Here is a 19,868-nt window from a genome sequence, read left to right as displayed (position 1 = left end):
ATGAAAACCTCAACTTTCTGATTTCCTTCTTTTCTGAAGGATTAGTATGAACCCAATCACTGTGAAACTGCAAGAAGTGCAAATATAAATGTAGATTTTTTCCCCTTACTCATCATTTTAGTCAATGAAGGTGGAAAATGAAAAAGTCAATATTTTTCTAGTTTTTTTAAAGATTAAAAGTCATTTAGAAAAATTGGCGCCAGTGTAGGCAAAATTTCGATTGGGGGAGCAATCACTCCCTCTGTTCCCCCCTGGCTACGCCACTGGATGTTTGGTATGCCAAATTTCACTTTGCTATGCACAACTAAAGCTTTTAAAAATAAATGTAGTGCTTATACTTACTGATCTGAATTACACGATCTGGATAACTTAAATGAAAGGTGCGTGGCAGCATAGGCAAATTCACCTTCAAAATATAAACTGTCAAAAACCTAATTGAATGCTTTTTGATAATGTTTTGAACACAACAGGTATATAACATGATGAAAAACTTACTTTTTTGCATAGTACAATGTTTTATTTTTAAACACTAATTTATTATAATTAAAACAAAATATTAATTATAATTTGCAATTTTGAATTTTTCAATATATTTTCAACATTTTGAATTTTTTCTTATGTCTAGAACATAAAATATAGTTTTGTGGTTCATTTTATCTAAGCTACCGATTACCTGTGTTCAATTTTCTAAGCGGAATAGAGCTGCTTATTCAAAATATGTATGATAGGGACACCACAGAGTTAGGTTTTAGACTTAGAAACTATAAATCAGTATTAAAACAGTAAAAAACTTATTGTCAATGTTGTCAAATAGTTTTTTAACGTGATAAATATGCTAAATAAAAAAAACACTTATGTATATTAAAGGGTTTTATATTCAGAATTATAATTACTGAGAATCTGTTTTGATATTTTAAATTTTTCTGATCTGCCTAAAATTTTATTCCATGTAAAAATTCTCACACAGAATCTGTTAATACACTAATTAAACTCATTTATTTTCATCTAAAAATTTCTTAGAGCTCAGGGTGTATAAATTCAGAGTTTTTTAAAGAGTATTTTCAGCCAAAGCAGAGCAGACAGGACTTGATACCCAAAGCATTTGTTTTGCACATTTAAAATCAAATACAGTTTCAATTGGAAAACCATTGAATTATATAAATGCTAGTAAATATACCATATCATAGTGCAGAAGTAAGAATAATTAAGTTTGACCAAGGATAAGTTACAGGAGTTCCTTAAGCTTCATGCACAAGCTAGCATTGCCAAATTAAATGACATTTTAGTTCTACAATTTAGTATTTTGATTGCTAGATATATTTCAATGTTATGCACAATAAGAGTATCTCTCTCTGTGATTATATAGAAAATTTAATAACAAATAATCAAAACATTACATATATGATGTAATAAACTTCTAAAAATTTTAGAATCATTAAATATGTATTCTTTGTATAACATAGTTACTTTAAACATTACATGCAATTAACGTGTGCATTTCCAATGGGAATTTTTATATTGAAAAACAATATTTGAGGTTTTTGATGGAGGGTTTTTGACATGACAATCATCTCCAATCAGCTCTGATCATAATCTTGTTTCGTCTAAACTTAATATTGTTCATTTCAATATTCGTAGTGTTAGATCGAAGTTCAATATTCTTTTAACATATTTGAATTCAAACATTAACATGATCGATGTTCTTGTGCGCTCAGAAGTATGGGCTTACAATGATGAAGCTGATTACTATAAAATTTCAGGATTTGATCTGTTTTCTTGCTGTAGATCATATTTCTGGTGGAATATTTGTTTAGTGAATTGATTACATCTTTGATTAAAATAAATTAAATAATTGAAGTAAAATCTGTTGAAAAAAACGGGAAAAACCGAGACACTTAGAAAAAAAGTCAGGACGGCCAAACACCACCCCCCCCCCCCTAGGAAATACGTGACGTATAGTCACGATAAGTTTTACTAAGTTATGTAATATCAGCCCATTGCTTAAGACTAGTTTTACAATGTGTAAAATTTTCAATTCAAGCAATGAATAAAATTTTCCCCGCAAACGTCAATCATTTTGAGGGACAAGCCAACACCTATAGCAGAAAACCTCCGCGTGAAGATTTGAAGTAACCCATTTCACCTGCAAGGCCGTCTTAAGAGTATCATGGCCCCCCGGGCCAAGTGGTTTTTCGGAGGTTCTTCCTGGTAAATCCATGGCTCCCACATCCTGGAGAGGGGTCCCTTCTGTAGTTAATTTATAGAGTGAAAAAGCAAAAAATGATAACTGCGAGAGCCCTGTCAGCCCCCCCCCTTTGTGGGGGCCATGGGCAAATCCTTAGAAATTTCAACCGAATCTCATTTTTGTGTGGCCCCCCCTCTTTTCGAGTGCCCGGGTGGGCCCATGCGTTAAGACGGCACTGTTCACCTGTAGCCAAGCAGTGTATTCAATGACTATAGGTGAAATTAGAACTCCTTAATACATTTATTTAGTAACCATATATTCTATTTCCCACAGAACATTTGATTGCTGAAATTTATCATTTTTCCTTAAATCTAATTTTTCATATGCATTTGTCCCCACATTTTCAGCGCGGGGGAATTCTGTTAGGTTGCCATGTCAAGTCTCCGACACGATCTTTTTTTTTTAGTCTGCTTGGTGGTCATTTCCGAAGCGATGATGAAGTGCTGCAGCAACCCTGTAGGACCTCAGCGAGGACCAAAATGGCTGATGGTTCCACTCGTATATGAAGGCGTCTTAAGGTGAAATAGACGACTTCAGTGACGTTACGAGCTTCGCGCGGAGGCTTTCTATAAGAAAGTATTAAGGCGCGTATACATTAGCGCGATTCTTGAGCTGTTTTCACTGAACCCACCTGGAATCGGTTTTTTTCAACGACACAAAAGAAGTTTGTACCCATGAGCGGATTAGAACCGTTACAGGGGGTCGTGCGTTGTAGGATTTTAAAGTGCGATTTCACTGCGAAAATACGGAATTAGTGGGGTTTTCTGCGGCATCAATAATTTTAAAAATTTAATTTTCGAAAACTATTAATCTTGTCTTAGAGAAAAGCCGCCAAGAAAATTTAAAATAAATAAAATAAGCCGGACCTATTTTTGAGTTAGGTATGGGTATAGAAGCATATCAGCAACTTTTTACATTTTATCAAGTATGAAAATTTGTCATGTTATTTTGTGATATTCAACCGCACCAATCCATAAAATATAAGATTTTTTTAAAATTTGTAATAACTCGTTAGAAATTGAGTCGTTAGAAAAACTCTACTACATTGAAGAAATTGCGTAGCACTAATTGAGGCACTTTTGGACACACAAAGACGGATTGATACCTTGAACTTTAAAAAAAAAATCCAAATACAGTATTTAACACCTTACGGAAAAAAAATGGGCAGTGTCAGACACTGATTTGATATTTTTTCGAAAATATCAATCATATATATAGGGAGTAAATTGAAAATAAATTTTTCGCACTGTGAAATGCTGCGAAGCTAAGCATAGCCGTCAGCTAATCTTTTTTTTTTTTAACACGTTAAGTAATGGGGTTATGGCCCCCGAGTAATAGTATAGACGGGAAAACAATAGGGCTAACCTATTGTTTTTCCTTCAATAATAATGACTCGCCACACTGTTTAATGCCCTTTCTTCAAAGTGACAAATCAGTTTGAATTTTTTTATAAAAATGGACTGACATCAGCAATGTAGAAAAAAAAATTAATCCATATTTGACTCCGGCTCGTCAGATGTCGCCTGAGGAAGCTTATGTTGCCTACAGGGTTATGCCTTAGGTCCATTGGCCGCAAATTACTGGCGAACCGTTGATCCTACAGACATATTTCTAGTTAAAGTTATCCGAGTTCTATGCGTTATTTTGATACGTCATTTATGCTGTGTTATTAAAAGAAATTAACTTGGCTACCGTCTTAAAAAATCCAATTAGAAAGTTATCGCCATGTCTCTCATGAGGCAAAAACAAAATTCATGCTTCTATGACCAGGATCGCACTATAAAAGTTTTAGAAAAGTTCATTTATAAAACATGAAAAATTAAGAGCATCGGTTATTTTTAAGGTTAAGTTTCACAAATGAACTTTTTTTTAAAGTTTTATTGTGTAAAAATAAAACAAAGTTTGCACTTTTGTAAGTGCAAACAAAGTAACTTTTACAAAAGTGTATTTCGCTGGGATATTTGAATTTAAAAAATGCTCCCAGCAAATATAGCACTTATGAAAAATTTAATGTTTTTGTTGGCCTCGGGGAGGGGGGGGGGAAGACACGGCAACAACTCTTAATTGGGTTTTTAAGACACGGTAACCATAAAAAAAGATTATTTTTCATTTTGATAATACTGTTCAACACTCATGGGTGGTGGAAGTATTTCGAACCTGTGGGTGCTCGTCTTGAAATTTTAAATGGGAAATTTCGATTTATATCAATCAATTCTGGTGTTGCTCAGATCCGTGATATAAATTACCGTGGGTGCTCGAGCATCTCGGCACCGACGCCACTGTCAACATCGATTTAGTTATCAAAGATATTTCAGTGGTTCAGGATAATTTTGGTTTGCTGATTCCGAATTCGGCATTGCTTTTGTCAGATTATAACTACCTCGAAAACTGGAGCCAATCAAATTTCAATGGTAATACCATATGCAGCGTAAAAATCATTATTTCAGTGCTTTTCATGACTCCTAAACGCACTGATATACCGAATTTGATTTTTTGAGGCCCTACCAAACAAATTCTCGAAAATTTCAACCAGATTTCATTTTTGTGAGGCCCTTCTTCGCTTGAGGTGCCCGGGTGGGCCCATGCCTTAAGGTGGCACGGATTGGATCTAGTTTGAGATAATACATACTCACAAAAATGTGATTTTTATGATGCTTATGCATTTACCATTGAAACTTAATTTTCGCTGTATCTTAAAAGCTAGAGCCAATCTGAAAAAATATATGCCAGATTTAGAATCAGCAGCCTCAATTTACCCTATAAAAACCATTAAGATTTACTTAAGAAATTTTTTTTTTTTGTTGAGCAGTGTAATCACGCAATCCCTTGCAATAAGAATGACGTCTTAAATCTACACGTTTTATTTGGATACTTTATTTAACTGGAAGTATGACTGTAGGATCAACGGCTCGTTAGTAATTTGCAGCCAAGGGACTTAAGGTGTCACCCTGTATATTCGCGACAGTATTGTGCGTTGGGTTTGTGTTCAGGCCCGGCGTCATTCTTTGTTTTGTGCTCTACACATTCGTGCCAAATTTTTATGTTTCTGATTGCCCTCACATGGGGAAATTTTCAAAGTCCAAAAACTTTTTCGAATTCACAGCCTCGCATCATTGATACAGGCTTGAAACCCAAAACGAATTGTGACACATACACCTCTCTTCAAAACACTTAGTTCACTCGGATCGGATAAATTGTTCTGAGACACATGATCGCGTTTATGGACGTGTCGGATCCGGAATGTCAAAAATCACGGCGCGCGTGCAGTTCACGACGTCCGGCTGCCACGAAAGCCAGAGTGGTACTGCCATAAACTTTCATCCTTCCTCTTTAATTACTTTTACGATCAAGGACGTAATATTGCGTCCAGAATGCCAGTGGGAATAAATTCAAAAACAAGTCTTTTCTTTCCTCTCTCTCATCACCATGAAACTTTGTTGCAACCAGTGGCGTCGGAGCCGGGGGTGGAACACCCATAGTGATTTGTTGCATGGATCCCAGCACCCCCAGAATTGATTCAGAAATTAAAATTTCCGATATAAAACTAAAGACGAGCACCCACAGTTTAGAAACACTTCCGACGCCCCTGGTTGCAACCCTATGAAAATAAAAGTTCTTTTTACCTCCGTGATGAGGGGAGGTAGAAAGCTTCCACTCTAAGGCTAAATAGGTTCTACTATATACATGTACATAAGAGGAAAAAGAGAACAGGTAGGTGAGGGTGAAAAAATATTTCATACCTACTCTCATATCTTTATATAAGTATTATAGATCCCCATTTCTCCCCATTGATAGGGAATGACTTCTCTATATAGAGCCACTTTAGTGATCTCTGTTCTGCGGATCCTTCCAAGCGATCTAGAAATGTGTCCGGGCCGCTTAAGTGCTCTGGACCTGTGCCGCGCCTCAAGTGATCAGTGATTATGCCGCGCATGACCTAAGAGATCCGCGGCACATTCCCAGATTCCTTAAGGGCTCTAAAAACTACCACACGTCGCTCAAGGAATCCATAAAATTTTCCACGGAACGCTTAAGTGTTCTGGAACCGTATCGTGGGTCACTCAAGCGATCTGTAAAAATTTGCCACTTAGTTCATTTTTACAAAATTTGGTTTAAAGGGGCGGGCCACATTTTGTCAGCGTGCCATGGATTTAGCATATATGGCTAAGAGGGTGGGTCGGAATGAATTTCTTGAAAATAAATTTCGAGTCCTTAGCCTTCAAATAGTATTGAAATGAACAGAAATTGATTATAACAACAAAAAGGTATCTTCCGAAATGTAAATATTTTTTGCATCAGAAAAATAAATTTTTGACCGTTTAGGGCAGTGTTTCTTAACCTTTTTCGCCCATGGCCCCCTTTGAACCATATTTTTTTTTCTCGTGGCTCCCCGTCTTACCCCGAGTTTTCAACTCTCATCTAGAGGAAAGACACTATACGTATTGAAATGATTTTTTCAGTGAATTTATACTGAACGAAAATTTTGCAAAGAAAATTGGCCTCCAGACCAGTAGCCTAGAATTTATTGATCTCCCCGCTAGTCCGAGTTCTATCAGGACCGTCTCAATATCATGGGGGCCCCCCTCCTTAGGCAAAGTGATGCTATGGTAGTGCTTAAATTTAAGCGATATTTCCGCGCGCGCGCGCGATTTCTTCCATATTTATACTTCATATTTACCGGTAAGTGACAAATGTAGAAAAATGTAAACTTACCAAAACGAGTGGTGGTTATGCATTCCTGATTTATCACCATTTTCTTTAACCTGACCTACCGTGTCCTTATTGCATTAATGCCATATTTATCTGTATGTCTGCAATCATTAACTAACCTGCCTGTAGGAGCGACTTAAACACACATCAATGAAAATGTTTCAGAATGAAAAAAATTCCCCGGAAAAAAAAAAAAAAAAAAAAAAGATTCCAGAAACCTAAAAAAAAGGAGGACGAAAGGAAATTTTTAAATAGGTAGGAGGCTTGGGGGCCCGAGGCCATTTGAGCCGCACCCTTCAATAATTTCTGAAAAAACAATGCAATGCCCCTGCAATGCGTACGCACTTCAGTCCCGTATATACGAGACGACCAGCAACTCTTAGCTCCCAATGTTTTTATGTCGGCACTTCTGGTAAGTTGGCAACCCTACTTAAAAACGAGCAATAAATATTTTCGAGAAACATCAGTAATTAAATTAATACGTTCCTAAAAGAAGTGCATTCGTTTCACAAATTTTCATATAAACAAGTCTTTTATTTACAACAAAAAATAAAACTAACCCAACAGATTTCCGACGTCGTACATGTAAAATATATAGAAACCAGTTTAAACGATAACTAAATGAACATGACGAAACAAAGTGATGCCGCATGTGTATTATGCATTAACACACAGCGCTGTCTAACAATACATACTGCTCGATTTTTTGCAGTAATGAAAAAAAATTACATTAAAAAAACGAATTATATACTGTGTCAATGTTATGAAATTACGTAAGATACTGGTATTTTGTATCTTGAGGTTTCCTACTAGTCCTATCACTAACAATTTTTATGGCATGATTTTTTACATCACGAGAAGAACCATTTTCCATTCTTCGGGGTCCCGATTTCTTATTCAGTCTAAAATTTCTACCTTCGTCAGTACCATAATCGCTTTTTGCCATAAATTTCGCATGTTCCTCAATATTGGATCGTTGAGATGGAGTCTGGTCTTTGGTGTCCAAACGGTTGTTGTATCTAGACCTATTAGAAAATACTAATTTTATGTTGAAAGATGACTTAAGCGTATCATTTTGTCGAAGTTTTTGAGTCCTTGACTCTACAGGTTCGGAAAATGATCGATTCGTTACCTTAACGTTTCTTCCGTATTTTTTGTACGATTGTGTTGGTTCAATGGGATTGTTGATTCTAGTTTTGGTATTTCTAATTTCACGAAGTCTATTATCTGGAGGGTCTGTTGCAGATGGCATAACTGAACTTTCCGAGTTATCTACGAGTTTTTTTAGATTTTGAGTAAAAGGTTTTTCTGTTGCACGATTCTTGGCCTCTCGCAGCGTCGGAAAGTTGCTTTCGTCAAGTACAGGCACCTCTTGAATAGAACTCGATTCAAATTTTGTTTGGGTGGATCCTTTTTTAGAAGAATGCATTGTTGAGCTCTCTATTTTTGACGTCGAAGAGTACGCCGTGTTACGAACTTCCGGTCCTTGCAAATACATTGATGGGCTCGCATAATTTTTACTATAATAAACAAATGGAATCAAAATAATTTTAGGATCGCTTTCTTGTTGTCTTGGTCTCATTTTCATTCCATATAAATTGAAGTTTTTTTCGATTTCCGAGATGTTTAAGTCAGATAGACCGTCAGTATTTGAACATGAATGTATTTGCTGTGCAGCGAATGGAAATTCGAATTGGGTTTCGGCGCAACCCAAATTGCAAGTTTTTTCATTAAAATCGGGACATCGATATGCACAAGTAAACTGTGGATAAAAATCTTCTATATGTCTTGGCTCATTCGATTGAAGTTCGGATTCGTATTCATCTTCATTATGCGATTCATAATTTGTAGCTGCGTGGTTTTTGTTCTCTGTGAAGGCTTTTTCTGACGATCCATTGCTTTGTTGAAAACTTCCACATGGTGCCCGGTCTGATGGAGCACCTTTACTCAAATTCTCAAATACGAAACGGTCACCAATATTACTTTGACCCGCTGGTACATCAAACCCGATTTCAGAACTACTGACTGTGTGCGAAGATCCGTCAGATGACACCCCGGTGTCGGACGAAGGGCTATCGCATCGACATTCTTTATTCAGATTCGCGAACGCTTTGCTTTCAATTCTGAGATAAAACACAAAGTCATTCGGATCAAAACTAAGACCATGCTTTGGAGTCTGTTTTCCACCTTCTCTGTCTTCAATTTTACTAGAAATAGGATTTTGAAAGGTATGCTGGAAACTATGAGAGTCTGCGGGCTGACCGTCATACCCATTATACTCTTGGTAAGGTTGTGGCTGAACACATCTATCACAAATCATGCACACAGAAAACGGATTTGTATCGTTACTGGCAGCTGAGCAGCTCGATCTAGCTTTCAAAAAACCCAAGACTTGTTCCTTCATTCTTGGAAAAACTTTGACAGAAATATACGAACTAGAATGGTTCCATCTATTTTGATCAATCTTAGCTGCAAGGGCTTCGGCAAATTTTTCGAAGCCTATGCATATTGGTGGAGACGTCTTGGCTATTTTCACAGCTCCATAATTTGTGAACAGGGAAATAACCTCGCATTCAGTCAAGTTCATGTTGACTTGTTCGACGATGATGAATGAAAAAGTGCAGTAGACAGAGTGACTGGATCGCAAGATATCTTCTAGTTGCGAGTACTGATCTAGCAATGAACTGATGGTTGCAGCACCAATTTTGTCCTGAAAAAAATTATCCGTATATCAAATAATGCAAAAAAAAAAAAAAAAAAACCAATCCAAATCTATTTGATTAAATTTTTCTTAAAAGTTAAAAGTTCCCTATTTTTAATGACTCGCAAATGGATTTACTAATTTTTATGGTTTAAAGGTCATTTTTGATGTAGCAATTCCGGTTTTTTCGATTCAAATATACCCCATAAATCCAAAATTGAATCCAAAACTCAAATCTAACCAATGCCACTTTGCAGTTGTCACTCATATTTTTATATATAAGCAGGACCCGGCGACGAGGTAGCCACCTAGGGCGGTATATTTACAGAAGCGACATTTTTTGACAGAATTGTTATGACGGTGTTTTCAAGAGAGTTTCGCAGATTTTTTTTACACACCTAAATCATTTTGAATGGAAAGCACGAGTGCTTGAATAAAAAAAAAAAGCATAAGTAAATGCAATACTTTTGAAATGCTATTCAACTCTGCTATTCAATGCTCAATTCATCTCAATACACATTCTTTCCTGCACTTCCAAAAAGTGCTGCCGGTCTCTGCAGATAAGCGGACTAATCTTTTGCATCCATCTTTTGGGGAGGTTCGAAATCGCATAAGTGATGGGAACTTTAGTGCATCTAATTCTTCAGGTCTATACAGAAGCTGGTTTCTGAAAAATTATGCTTCTCTTCTTAAGGGATTTTTTCAACATTTTCGAGTTGGCTTTCCTTATGGTTGAATACATCAGCAAGTTTGGATTGCTTGTTAATCTTCCGACAAATGCCACTTTCGGCCAACACCGTACTAGAAACAGGCCTATTTTTAGCGTTGAGTGGTTTCGGCTGAGGAATGCTTCGACTCTTTGTATGCCAGTGGTTCTCGAAGTGCGCATTGCGGCTCTTAAGGGCGTCACGATGAGCTTGTGATATTCATATGCGCCTACTCGTAGCTTCGAAGTGGTTCTTTGTTAGGCTGCTCTGGAAAGCCGTGGATAAACATTGACTAGGGAAAGGAAGCCGCGGGTGAGTTTGAGAGTTACTGCTGTATATATATTTTTTTCAGAATCGTGTGACGACTTCTTGCAAACAAGGTGTCATAAGAAGCCGATAGCTTTATGTCATTTTTCTGAAGCGGTCTTCACGATGCTTCAAAAATATATTTTGCTTGTTTTGATCCGACTTGTTGCAATTTGAAAGCCCAAAATATCGCCAGAAACATCGACACCGAGTGCAGAGTTTGTCTCCGACAATGAACACCTCAATCTTTTTGGATATTTATTGTGTCTTTTCTATAGGATTAGACCAGTGTTTCTCAAAGTGGGCGTCGCCAACCTTTGTCAAGGACATGCGTTGAGCCGTTGACATTTATGATTGCCTATTCAGTGCTTCGAAGTGGTTCTTTTTAAGACTATTCTGGGGAGCCGCGGATAAACGTTGTTACAGCAAAGGAGCCACATGTGGCGAAAGTTTGAGAACCACTATTTCAAATTCACCCGTGTGATCTGCCCGTCGCAGAGGGTCGTGAACCACACTTGGGAACCATGGTATTAGGGTAATAGACAAACAACTCTTTTCAGATAGTCATATCCAAGGGACAGCAAAATTTCTATGACCGGCCTTGTTTATAGGAATTTAATATTTTCCAATCTACTGTGAACGTTAATTTTATGGGTTGAATTCTGATTTGAAACGTGAATTTTAATTATGTTGACTTACAATTTATGAGTAAATTTATGGATGACATACTTGCGTATTGAGATGTTCAACGGCGGTTTCTGCAGCTGTTTTACTGTAGAACTTAATGAAAGCGGTTAGCCAGATTGCACCATTATCTTCTTCAAACCGATATTGCTCAACACCATTCAGCTCTGTACATATGATCCTCTGCAGATCTTTTCGACTCATCATATTCAGCGGCAACTCGTCTACCAGATTAGCAATGTAGATGTACTCTGAAAAGTCCAAGGTGGACGAAACGCTGTATGCCATCCTGGAATTACGGAGATATTTAAAGCTTTGATTACGATAGGTAATTTAAAACGAATAAAAATTACTATGCTTTTAATGAGACGAACTGCATCACGCACCTTTAAAAATCCGTTTGCACGTAATATCTCGTCTAAAGTTGCATGGAAGAAATAAGAAATACTACTTAGCTTCTGTTGTTACGCTGAATACGGTTATTATGAAATCATACGAACCTTTGAAAAATGTTCTCAAAACTGTTTTCGCAAAAGTGTTACATTTTTCGCTTGTCTGTCTAGGGGCAGTATATTAAAATAACTTCGCGGAGAAAAAACTTGAATACGTCGTGTGTGGGGCATGTATTACTTTCCGATTGATAACTCATAATTTCACGAATCAAATATTACACTTTACTTGTTTCCGTTACATTATACAGTATTGTGCACCATAGCAATGGTTCCTGGTTATTTTTGACGCTCACGTCAAAGATAACCAGGAAGTTCATGATCCCCGATATTATTTATCACCTTATATAGCATTGGAACAATTTGATTAATCCGAATTTCAAGGATAAAAATAATCAAATTATCCAAAAATTCGAATTAGCAAAGTTCTGGTTTTAATACGTAATATCTTCTCCGACGGGTGACTCGTGGATCTAGAAACAAACAACTTTCACCAGGAGATGGGCCCTAGGGCCAAGTGATTTTTTTTTTTTGAGGCCCTACTTGGCAAATTGGAAAAATTTAACTACTTTTCATTTTTCTGAGGCCCCTCTTCTCTTGAGGTGCCCGGGTGGACCCATGCGTTAAGACGGCACTGGATGAAATGCATATTTCTGGTAAAACTAAATGTGCACACTCGCATCGAAATACAGATTACTATAAGCAGGGGCGGCTCGAGCTCACTGGCCGCCCGGTTACAAAGCCTCCTGAGCCGCCCCTAAAGACAACTCTGGTGTGAGGCTGAAAGGGTGTTTTAGTCTGGGGGAGACTATTGGATAAATGTGATTTATTATCCATCCGAAGTCGTACACGCACCGCTACCAGCGGTGATTGGCTGAGGTCGGTTTTCTGTGCTTCCCAACTTCGAAGTGCGAATGCGAGAATATCTCCCCGTTAAAAAGTTTCGCCACAGATAGAATATTTGGCCTGTTTTTGCTATCACCACACTGCACACAGAATTTGTAATGTAGATGGCAGCACTAAAAATTCAACACTATATAGGCACTCGGACTGTTAAATACAAATACACTTCCGGCACAACTCAGCCGATAGTAAATTGCTCATTGCCGGAGTTGTGCTCAGTTTGAAAGGGAAAAAAGTCGAACACATTGGTTACCCGACAACATGTACTTGACCACACGCTCGCTTTTAAAGAAACTACCGTTTTTTGGCGCAGAGTAATTTCAGTTCTCAATTATGCGAGATAACTCTTTCTACATTACAGCTCTAATTGATGAGCCATCATATTTTCTTTTAGGGTTAAATTTTTTTTTTAATTAATCGCAAATCTCCTACATTATAGTGGAACATTAACGCCAAAGTACCTACTCCAAGGTTCCTAGGGCAGAAATTAGGGAAGTGGATTCTGGTGCTCCAGGCATTGGATAAGTGAAAACTCGAATTCTTTCTTTGCCAGCTCCCAAAAAATTGCCGGTTGAGGGCATCCAAATGCACACTTACCCCGTGTTAGTTTTTTTTCTGGGATAACGGCCCCAGGCTGTTCCCTCAAGTCCTTTCAACATTTTCGTTGTCAAGGCATGGCTGAAAAGAGTTGCAACGTGTGGTGCCTTGTGAATTTTTATTACTCAAAAATTTTGAAAATTTGTGTCTAAGCCTATGCTACCGCCTCTTCCAACGAGTCGCGAGGGTGTACCGCAGCCCTTGAACTTATAGTCGGAGATTCTTAAACGAGGATGCATGTTATTCTAGTTTTCAATTCAGAGTAGAAAAAGTGGCGTTTCATGTGGCTTTTTCCTCAGCAGAAAACTTCACGAGATTTACATTCAATCGGGGACCCTCCTTTTCTACATTGTCAGTATAATTCAACTTCTGTTATAGCATTACCAAAATCAGTTTGGAAACACTAACTAGAGTGATTCATTTCTCTCCTTTTTTTGATGTGATTATAGTTTTTATTTTTGGGGAATTCCTACATGGGTGAAATGCACTGTATTGGAAGGAAAAGCGAAACATTCCAGGGGTTAAATTGGAACATTGATCAGACCGGCACTGATCTTCAAAATCATTATTCGGGACGGTAAAGTCGATTCCGTTACTATCAATATTTCAGCATTGGTTTCAAGTTCCTAGTTCATCGTTCAGGCAAGTTTTCATTTACATAACATAGACGCAGATTGGACACATCTTGTTTTGAACACTGCTCTTAGAAATGCAGTTGGAAAGTCTCAAATAAGACAAGAGGAATGTATCGATTTTTGTTATAATAAGGGGGGTCTTGGTCGATAAATTTAGATTTTACATTCGTGACCTGGTACCTGATAGAGAAGCGAACAAGAGGGTTTACTTTCTCAAAAGGTTCAGGTGGAGTTTTTCTCTGCGGCATTTTTTCTTGCAGGTATATATCGATTTTCAGTATTTTCATAGATTATACAAGGAATCTTCAGTTGAAGGGAGAAATAGGAAAAAAAAGCCAAGTATATATATATATAGAATTTCCTGAATATTTTTTCCTCCCATAGGGAAGCCAAAAATGTTAAAGATGTAATTTGAATACAGTTCATGTACATTAGAAGAAAACTAGTTTTCTAGAGCAGTATTTCTCGACCGCCAGGCCACGGCGCCTTTCTTCCCCCCTTTCATTTTCCGTTAAGCCAGGGCCACACTCGTGTCAAGCCTGGCCCAGTAGCCATTCGCAAATATTTGGTTCTAATATTTGCCTTCCCGATACAAAGAATCAGCAGCAGCGGCATAGGCTGGCGACAATTGGGCCAGCCTGGCTCAATATTTCTTGGTGAAAATTTGTTTCCAGCACAATTTAATAAGTCAATGCGTTATGAATGTTACCGTTCTTCGAACGAAGTGTGGCGAGACTAATTAGAAGATAGGGAAGGAAGGCGGCTCTTTTGACCTAGGCTGGAAGGTTTTGGTCGATCGTCCAGCCTCCAACAATTCACGATCATTGTTAGTGGTGAAACGGCAACACTATGGACACTTATCCAAGTAATATGTAGAACTCAGATATACATCCATGTTAAAGGGGTTGTATAATTATTAAAATAAGAAACTTAAGTTTTTATACTAACACCTTGTACTCGAAAACCCGATTAAAAAGGTGTTTCCCTGTCTTTCCTGAGGCCAGTAAAGAAAATTTCACGTTTCTAAGTGCAATATTCGCAGAGATATTTGGACTAAAAAATTAAGAATAAAAACTAACGATCAATGCTTTCTCAAAATTTTCTCCGATTTTTGAATTCAACTATCTCACTGTTACTTAGACTGGACAGGTGTATGGCCCTGGCTTTTGTTGTGATTTGACCAGGCCTTCCTTTTAAAAATATAAGTGAAACCGGGCAGGGGGTTTCCAAACGTTGAGGATCTCTGTTCTAGCGTTTTATAAAATTAAGTGATCCCAACAAATTATACTATAAAAGTTTCGTAAAAGTGTTTATATAAAACTTGAAAAATACAACCACTAAACTGATCGGTTGCATTTGCTGGAATGTAATCGACGAGCTTATAGGTTGTATTTTCAAGTTTTATAAAACTTAACACTTTTACAAAACTTTTAGAGTGTAATCCCAGCCTAAGAGTATTTTAGTTTTATAAAATAACTAGTTTCGCTCGCGTGGACTTGGTAATCTGAAAATTGCTCTTGGCGATGTTTCCTTCCACTAACATTTGAATCCCTCATGACAACCCCCCCCCCCGCCCCTTGGGTGTTGCATTTAGAAATTCCGTCTTCGCGAGTCCATATTATAAAATATAATACTGACTAAATTTCATATTTATAGCTTCGGTGATTTCGGCAAAGCGATGATTGTCCCATATAACCTTTGAGCCCCTCGACCACTTTATAGGCCGAATTTCGAAAAATCCTCCGAGTCTTTACGTCATGAAATAAAACTGACAAAATTTCATAAATATCGCTCCAGTAGTTTTGGGGCTCGGCACGATTTCTCTAACCCTTGAACCCCCAGGGGTCAAATTTCGAAAAACCCTTTCTTAATGGGTCTTTACTTCATGAAATGAAACTACTGACCAAATTCCATATACATAACTTCAGTTGTTTCGGCTCGGCGATGAATCAGTCTGAATAAGGACATGTCTATATATACCATAGCTTCCCAAACTTTTTGCTCCATCGCCCCCATCTTCAGAAATCTTTTTCTCTCATCACCCCCCAACTCAAGCGAACCCATAGGATCCTATGGGTTCATATTATAATCCTATGGATTATAATATGAAATCAACTCAAAAAGTGCAACGTTTTATGCCCGTTTCTATGCAACGGAAATCGGATGAGTTTGAGACGGAAGTTGGGGACGATTTCGTGGGTATGACTTTGGGTCAAGTTTTCATTTAACTCTTGAATATACAGTGGAACTTTGCTTAACGTGAGATTCGGTTAACGAGGAATTCGCATAACGGGCAAAAATTTTTTCGCTTGATTTTCGTTATCACAAATGAATTGATAGTCTACACACGTACTGTGGAATTGTGGGTAGCATTGTCCCCTATAGTCTCCGGTCAGAATGCTTCACTTGAAAAATGAACATGTGTGAATGGTGGGTCGATTGCCTTATTGAACGCGACTTTGAGGGACACTCATGAATAGGAGCCAACATTTGTCGAAGAGATTGCGTCCTTGGGAAAGACCATGGAACTGGAAGTACACGAGGATAACATTCAAGTGGTGTACTAGTGAAATAAAATGGCCAGGAGATATTTTGTACTATTGATTGAAGCCGTTTTATTAGTCATTTTTATGTGAATGACTAATTGTGTAACGAATTTTCATTATTTTCTATAGTAAAGTTTGATTCGATGTACGAGCGATTGGGATAACGAGCATGTCGGCAGAACAAATTCACTGTATCGGGAACCGTTCGACCTGCTGTATATCCATACAGTATAACATGTATGTAGTGCTCCCAACATATAGGCTCCGGCTCTCATTTTGTAGTGTGACGGATGCCTTCAATGGTCCTCCTGTATTGTAGATTGAACACTCAACCTCCTGCCTCCCATGTGCAACCAAATGAAAACATTTGCATGTACTGTACCAACCATATATTCAAAGTATGGGCCCTAAAAAGCACCCTCCAGAGCTGGCTGATGCAGGGGGCAATGGGTTTTATCCTTTGGAAAAATTGTGTTCAAGGCTCCGATATAGAAATCAGACAAGGTTTCAGCTAAAGGACTCTGGGATGAGTCATTGGAATCCATATGAGGGTATCCACCGGGGGGGGGGGGGCTTGGTTAAATTCGGTGGTTTAGTCCAGTGTTTCCCAAAGTGGAAAATATCGTCCTCGGGAGGGATGGAATGGTCCGGGGGGGGGGGGTGGTAGAAGCTACGGGTATAACATAGGATCCTATGGGTTGGGGGTAAGAAAAATATATTTCGAAGGGGGCGATGGACCAAAAAGTTTGAGAAAGTGGTTTAGTCCTTCAAATAAGTTTTATGGTGTCACAGTGGGAGGACTGACGGGTTTCCGGAAGTCCGGGATGAATCCGATCGATTCTTGCTGCATTAGCACCATAAATTGACAAGAGGGGGAGCCCGCGATAAATCTCAGTCTGGGCCCATTAAATATCTGCCCATTGAGGGGAGAGTACTGGATGTGAGGGTCTTGGTTTTATTGTTGGTAAAATGAATAAAAACGTAAATTTTTACTAATTATCATGGGGAGAGGGAATTGACATTGATCCAGCTTGGGGCCCCACCATAGTTAAGTTCACAGGTTTCATTTCGGGGAGTACTTGATGAATCCCATTGGTTTTTGTTGCTTTAACATTATAATTCGCAAAAGCGGGAACCCGCGATAAATTTAAGTATAGGGCCTTGATCACGCCTTAATTAAAAACACCCCGTAAAAATTACGATTGTGCAGATTTCAGACATACGTATGCCAACGTTACCGTAAGGGTGTTCTTCGTTCGATAAACATACCCAGTACTCGGGACTCAAGGTTGAAGATCCCTGATCGATAAGTAGCTGGACTGGAAGAGATCTCGGCAACGGGAGAAGTCCAGTGGCAAAGTTCTGGCGTGCATTCATTCATTGATTTACACCATGGCCTCCACATCCTGTAGCGGGGCCCCTAGGCTGGGATCCCTTGCGGGCCCCTCGGTCAGACTTTTAATGGACCCCTTCTGTAGTTAATTTATAGCGTGAAAAAGCAAAAAAATAACCATCCCGGGCCCCAGGGTTAGAGCCCTGTCAGCTGGCCCCCCTATGTAGGGGCCATGATCTATACAAGTGCAGAGCAAAATGCTAGATTAATGATCGCGATAAAGTAATGTATATTTTTTTATGATCACCCTTACACCAGAGAGAGAGATTCACCGATCTCTAACATCATACTGGAGAATTTTTGTAAGTGTTGTATGATAATTATATTTTCACTGTTTTTTATTACAGTATAATGAATCTTCCGATATAGTATCTCTAAATTTATAAAGTTTGATAACATGTAGACCACTGTTCTAAATGGACAATCATACAGGTTTGAAATCAAGAAAAAAATATGTGATCACAGATTAAGTTTTTCTTGCAGCTTTTTATCCGAAATTTATAACTTTGCGTTGAACATATTTAAATTTTTCAAAAACTATTGTAACTGGCAACCCCATATTTCACGCTTCTCTTTAGATAAGTGGAACTGCATTTATAAGTCAAAGCGGTATTAAAATGAAATATTTAAACCATTTGATTTTTCAAAACACGAGCACAATTCCGATTAAAAATATAAAATCAATTGCGATTTAGTATAAAACACAAAAACCAAATTCAACGGATAATTAAAACGTTCAGAGCTAGTCAACTTATTAATGATAAAAACTCTTCTTACATAACATTCGATTAATTAAGCAGCTTCACGATTCTGCTATGTATAATTATACTATATAACGATGAAAAAATTGACCTTACGTTTTCAAGGATACGGGAAATTCACAGTTCCAGAGAAGAACAACCTGTTACAGGAGAACCTCGTACTAATTCAAAATTGAATTTGGCATCGTAAAGCTGCTCAGTAAAATATTCAGGAGTTCACCTAAAAGCGGTAATTGGCTGGCAAAAATTTACACGTTATTTACGTCAGCGCAAGTGAAAAAAAGGAGGAATGAAAATGAACGAACGAGAGAGAAAATAAAAATGCAAACACACCAAAGGGAAAAAGGGTCTAATATTAATTAAGAGTGTATTTGAATTCGAATACTTTGCGCTTGTTACATGGAACTATAACTCGAACACTTTGCACATTAAAACGAATACTTTGCACTTTAAAACGGATTCTTTGCACTTATATTTAAAGTTCAAATTATCCGTTTTATAGCGGATATCATTGAAACTAAAGTGCAGTTCATTCCTTTAACTACAACCTGATTAAGTCATTAGTTATAGTTATTTAATATAATTACAATTTAATAATTAATTAATTAATTAATTAATTTACTCTGAACAGTAAAAGCCCGTTTTAATTAATCAATTAACCAACATGAACTTAGTAGTTCTTAACAGTTATTAATAATCATGATTCATTAATAATTAACTGATTGTATATTATTACGTTTTAATAACAATTCCTTTGTGTCGTTCTTTAAGACGTGTACTTTCACTATCGCACTAGTAGTTGCAGGGGTTCACAGGATCATCCCCCAACCACGAAGGTCACGCGACGGGGGAAGGGAGGGCTTACATCCCTCAAGGGACAGAGTCCGGGTCTTGTCTGGTCTTCAGGGGGAACGGGGCATCCCCGTAGCTCTTAATATAGTGACATCCATACTTGTTATGGGCATCTTTTTCTCAGCCACCTCGTTATGCATTTTGCCTGTTGTGGCCCTGTATTTATCTTTATACTGATTCACACAAGATCCCGCCACCATCGCGTGATATCGTTAATTAATTGTGAATAATTAATTAGCGATTTCGCTTTTATTACGTCATAAATAACACTGGGGAACAAATTTTTTGTTGCATTTATACAAGCACTTGATCGTACCCAAGATACCTATAAGATATTAAATCTTATAATAGATCTTACTAATTCGAGTTAGATTTCTTT

The 19,868-nt window shown here is 37.8% G+C and overlaps 1 protein-coding gene across 1 annotated transcript; it reads right to left on the bottom strand.

Annotated features, from left to right (window-relative positions):
- Window positions 1–7,472: 7,472 nt before the first annotated feature.
- LOC149065557 (uncharacterized) lies at window positions 7,473–18,846 on the bottom strand. The gene is made up of 3 exons (XM_089253844.1): window positions 18,734–18,846; window positions 11,399–11,642; window positions 7,473–9,665 (listed from the first exon to the last, which is right to left on the bottom strand). The coding sequence occupies exons 2-3, from the start codon at window positions 11,639–11,641 to the stop codon at window positions 7,725–7,727; spliced, it is 2,184 nt and encodes a 727-aa protein (XP_089109970.1). The 5' UTR covers window position 11,642; window positions 18,734–18,846; the 3' UTR covers window positions 7,473–7,724.
- Window positions 18,847–19,868: the final 1,022 nt, after the last annotated feature.

The sequence above is a fragment of the Pholcus phalangioides genome, unplaced genomic scaffold (assembly GCF_987345545.1).
Source record: "Pholcus phalangioides strain wild (caught in Gottingen) unplaced genomic scaffold, Ppha-v1.0 ptg000039l_1, whole genome shotgun sequence".
NCBI lineage: Eukaryota > Metazoa > Arthropoda > Arachnida > Araneae > Pholcidae > Pholcus > Pholcus phalangioides.
This window is presented reverse-complemented; position numbering and strand designations above follow the sequence as displayed.

Excerpts from the sequence above, each read along its gene's own strand:
- LOC149065557 (XM_089253844.1), bottom strand. The coding sequence starts at position 11,641 with ATGGCATACAGCGTTTCGTCCACCTTGGACTTTTCAGAGTACATCTAC. Across the intron at positions 9,666-11,398 it reads TTGAACATCTCAATACGCAA|GACAAAATTGGTGCTGCAAC; the intron begins GTATGTCATCCA and ends AATTTTTTTCAG.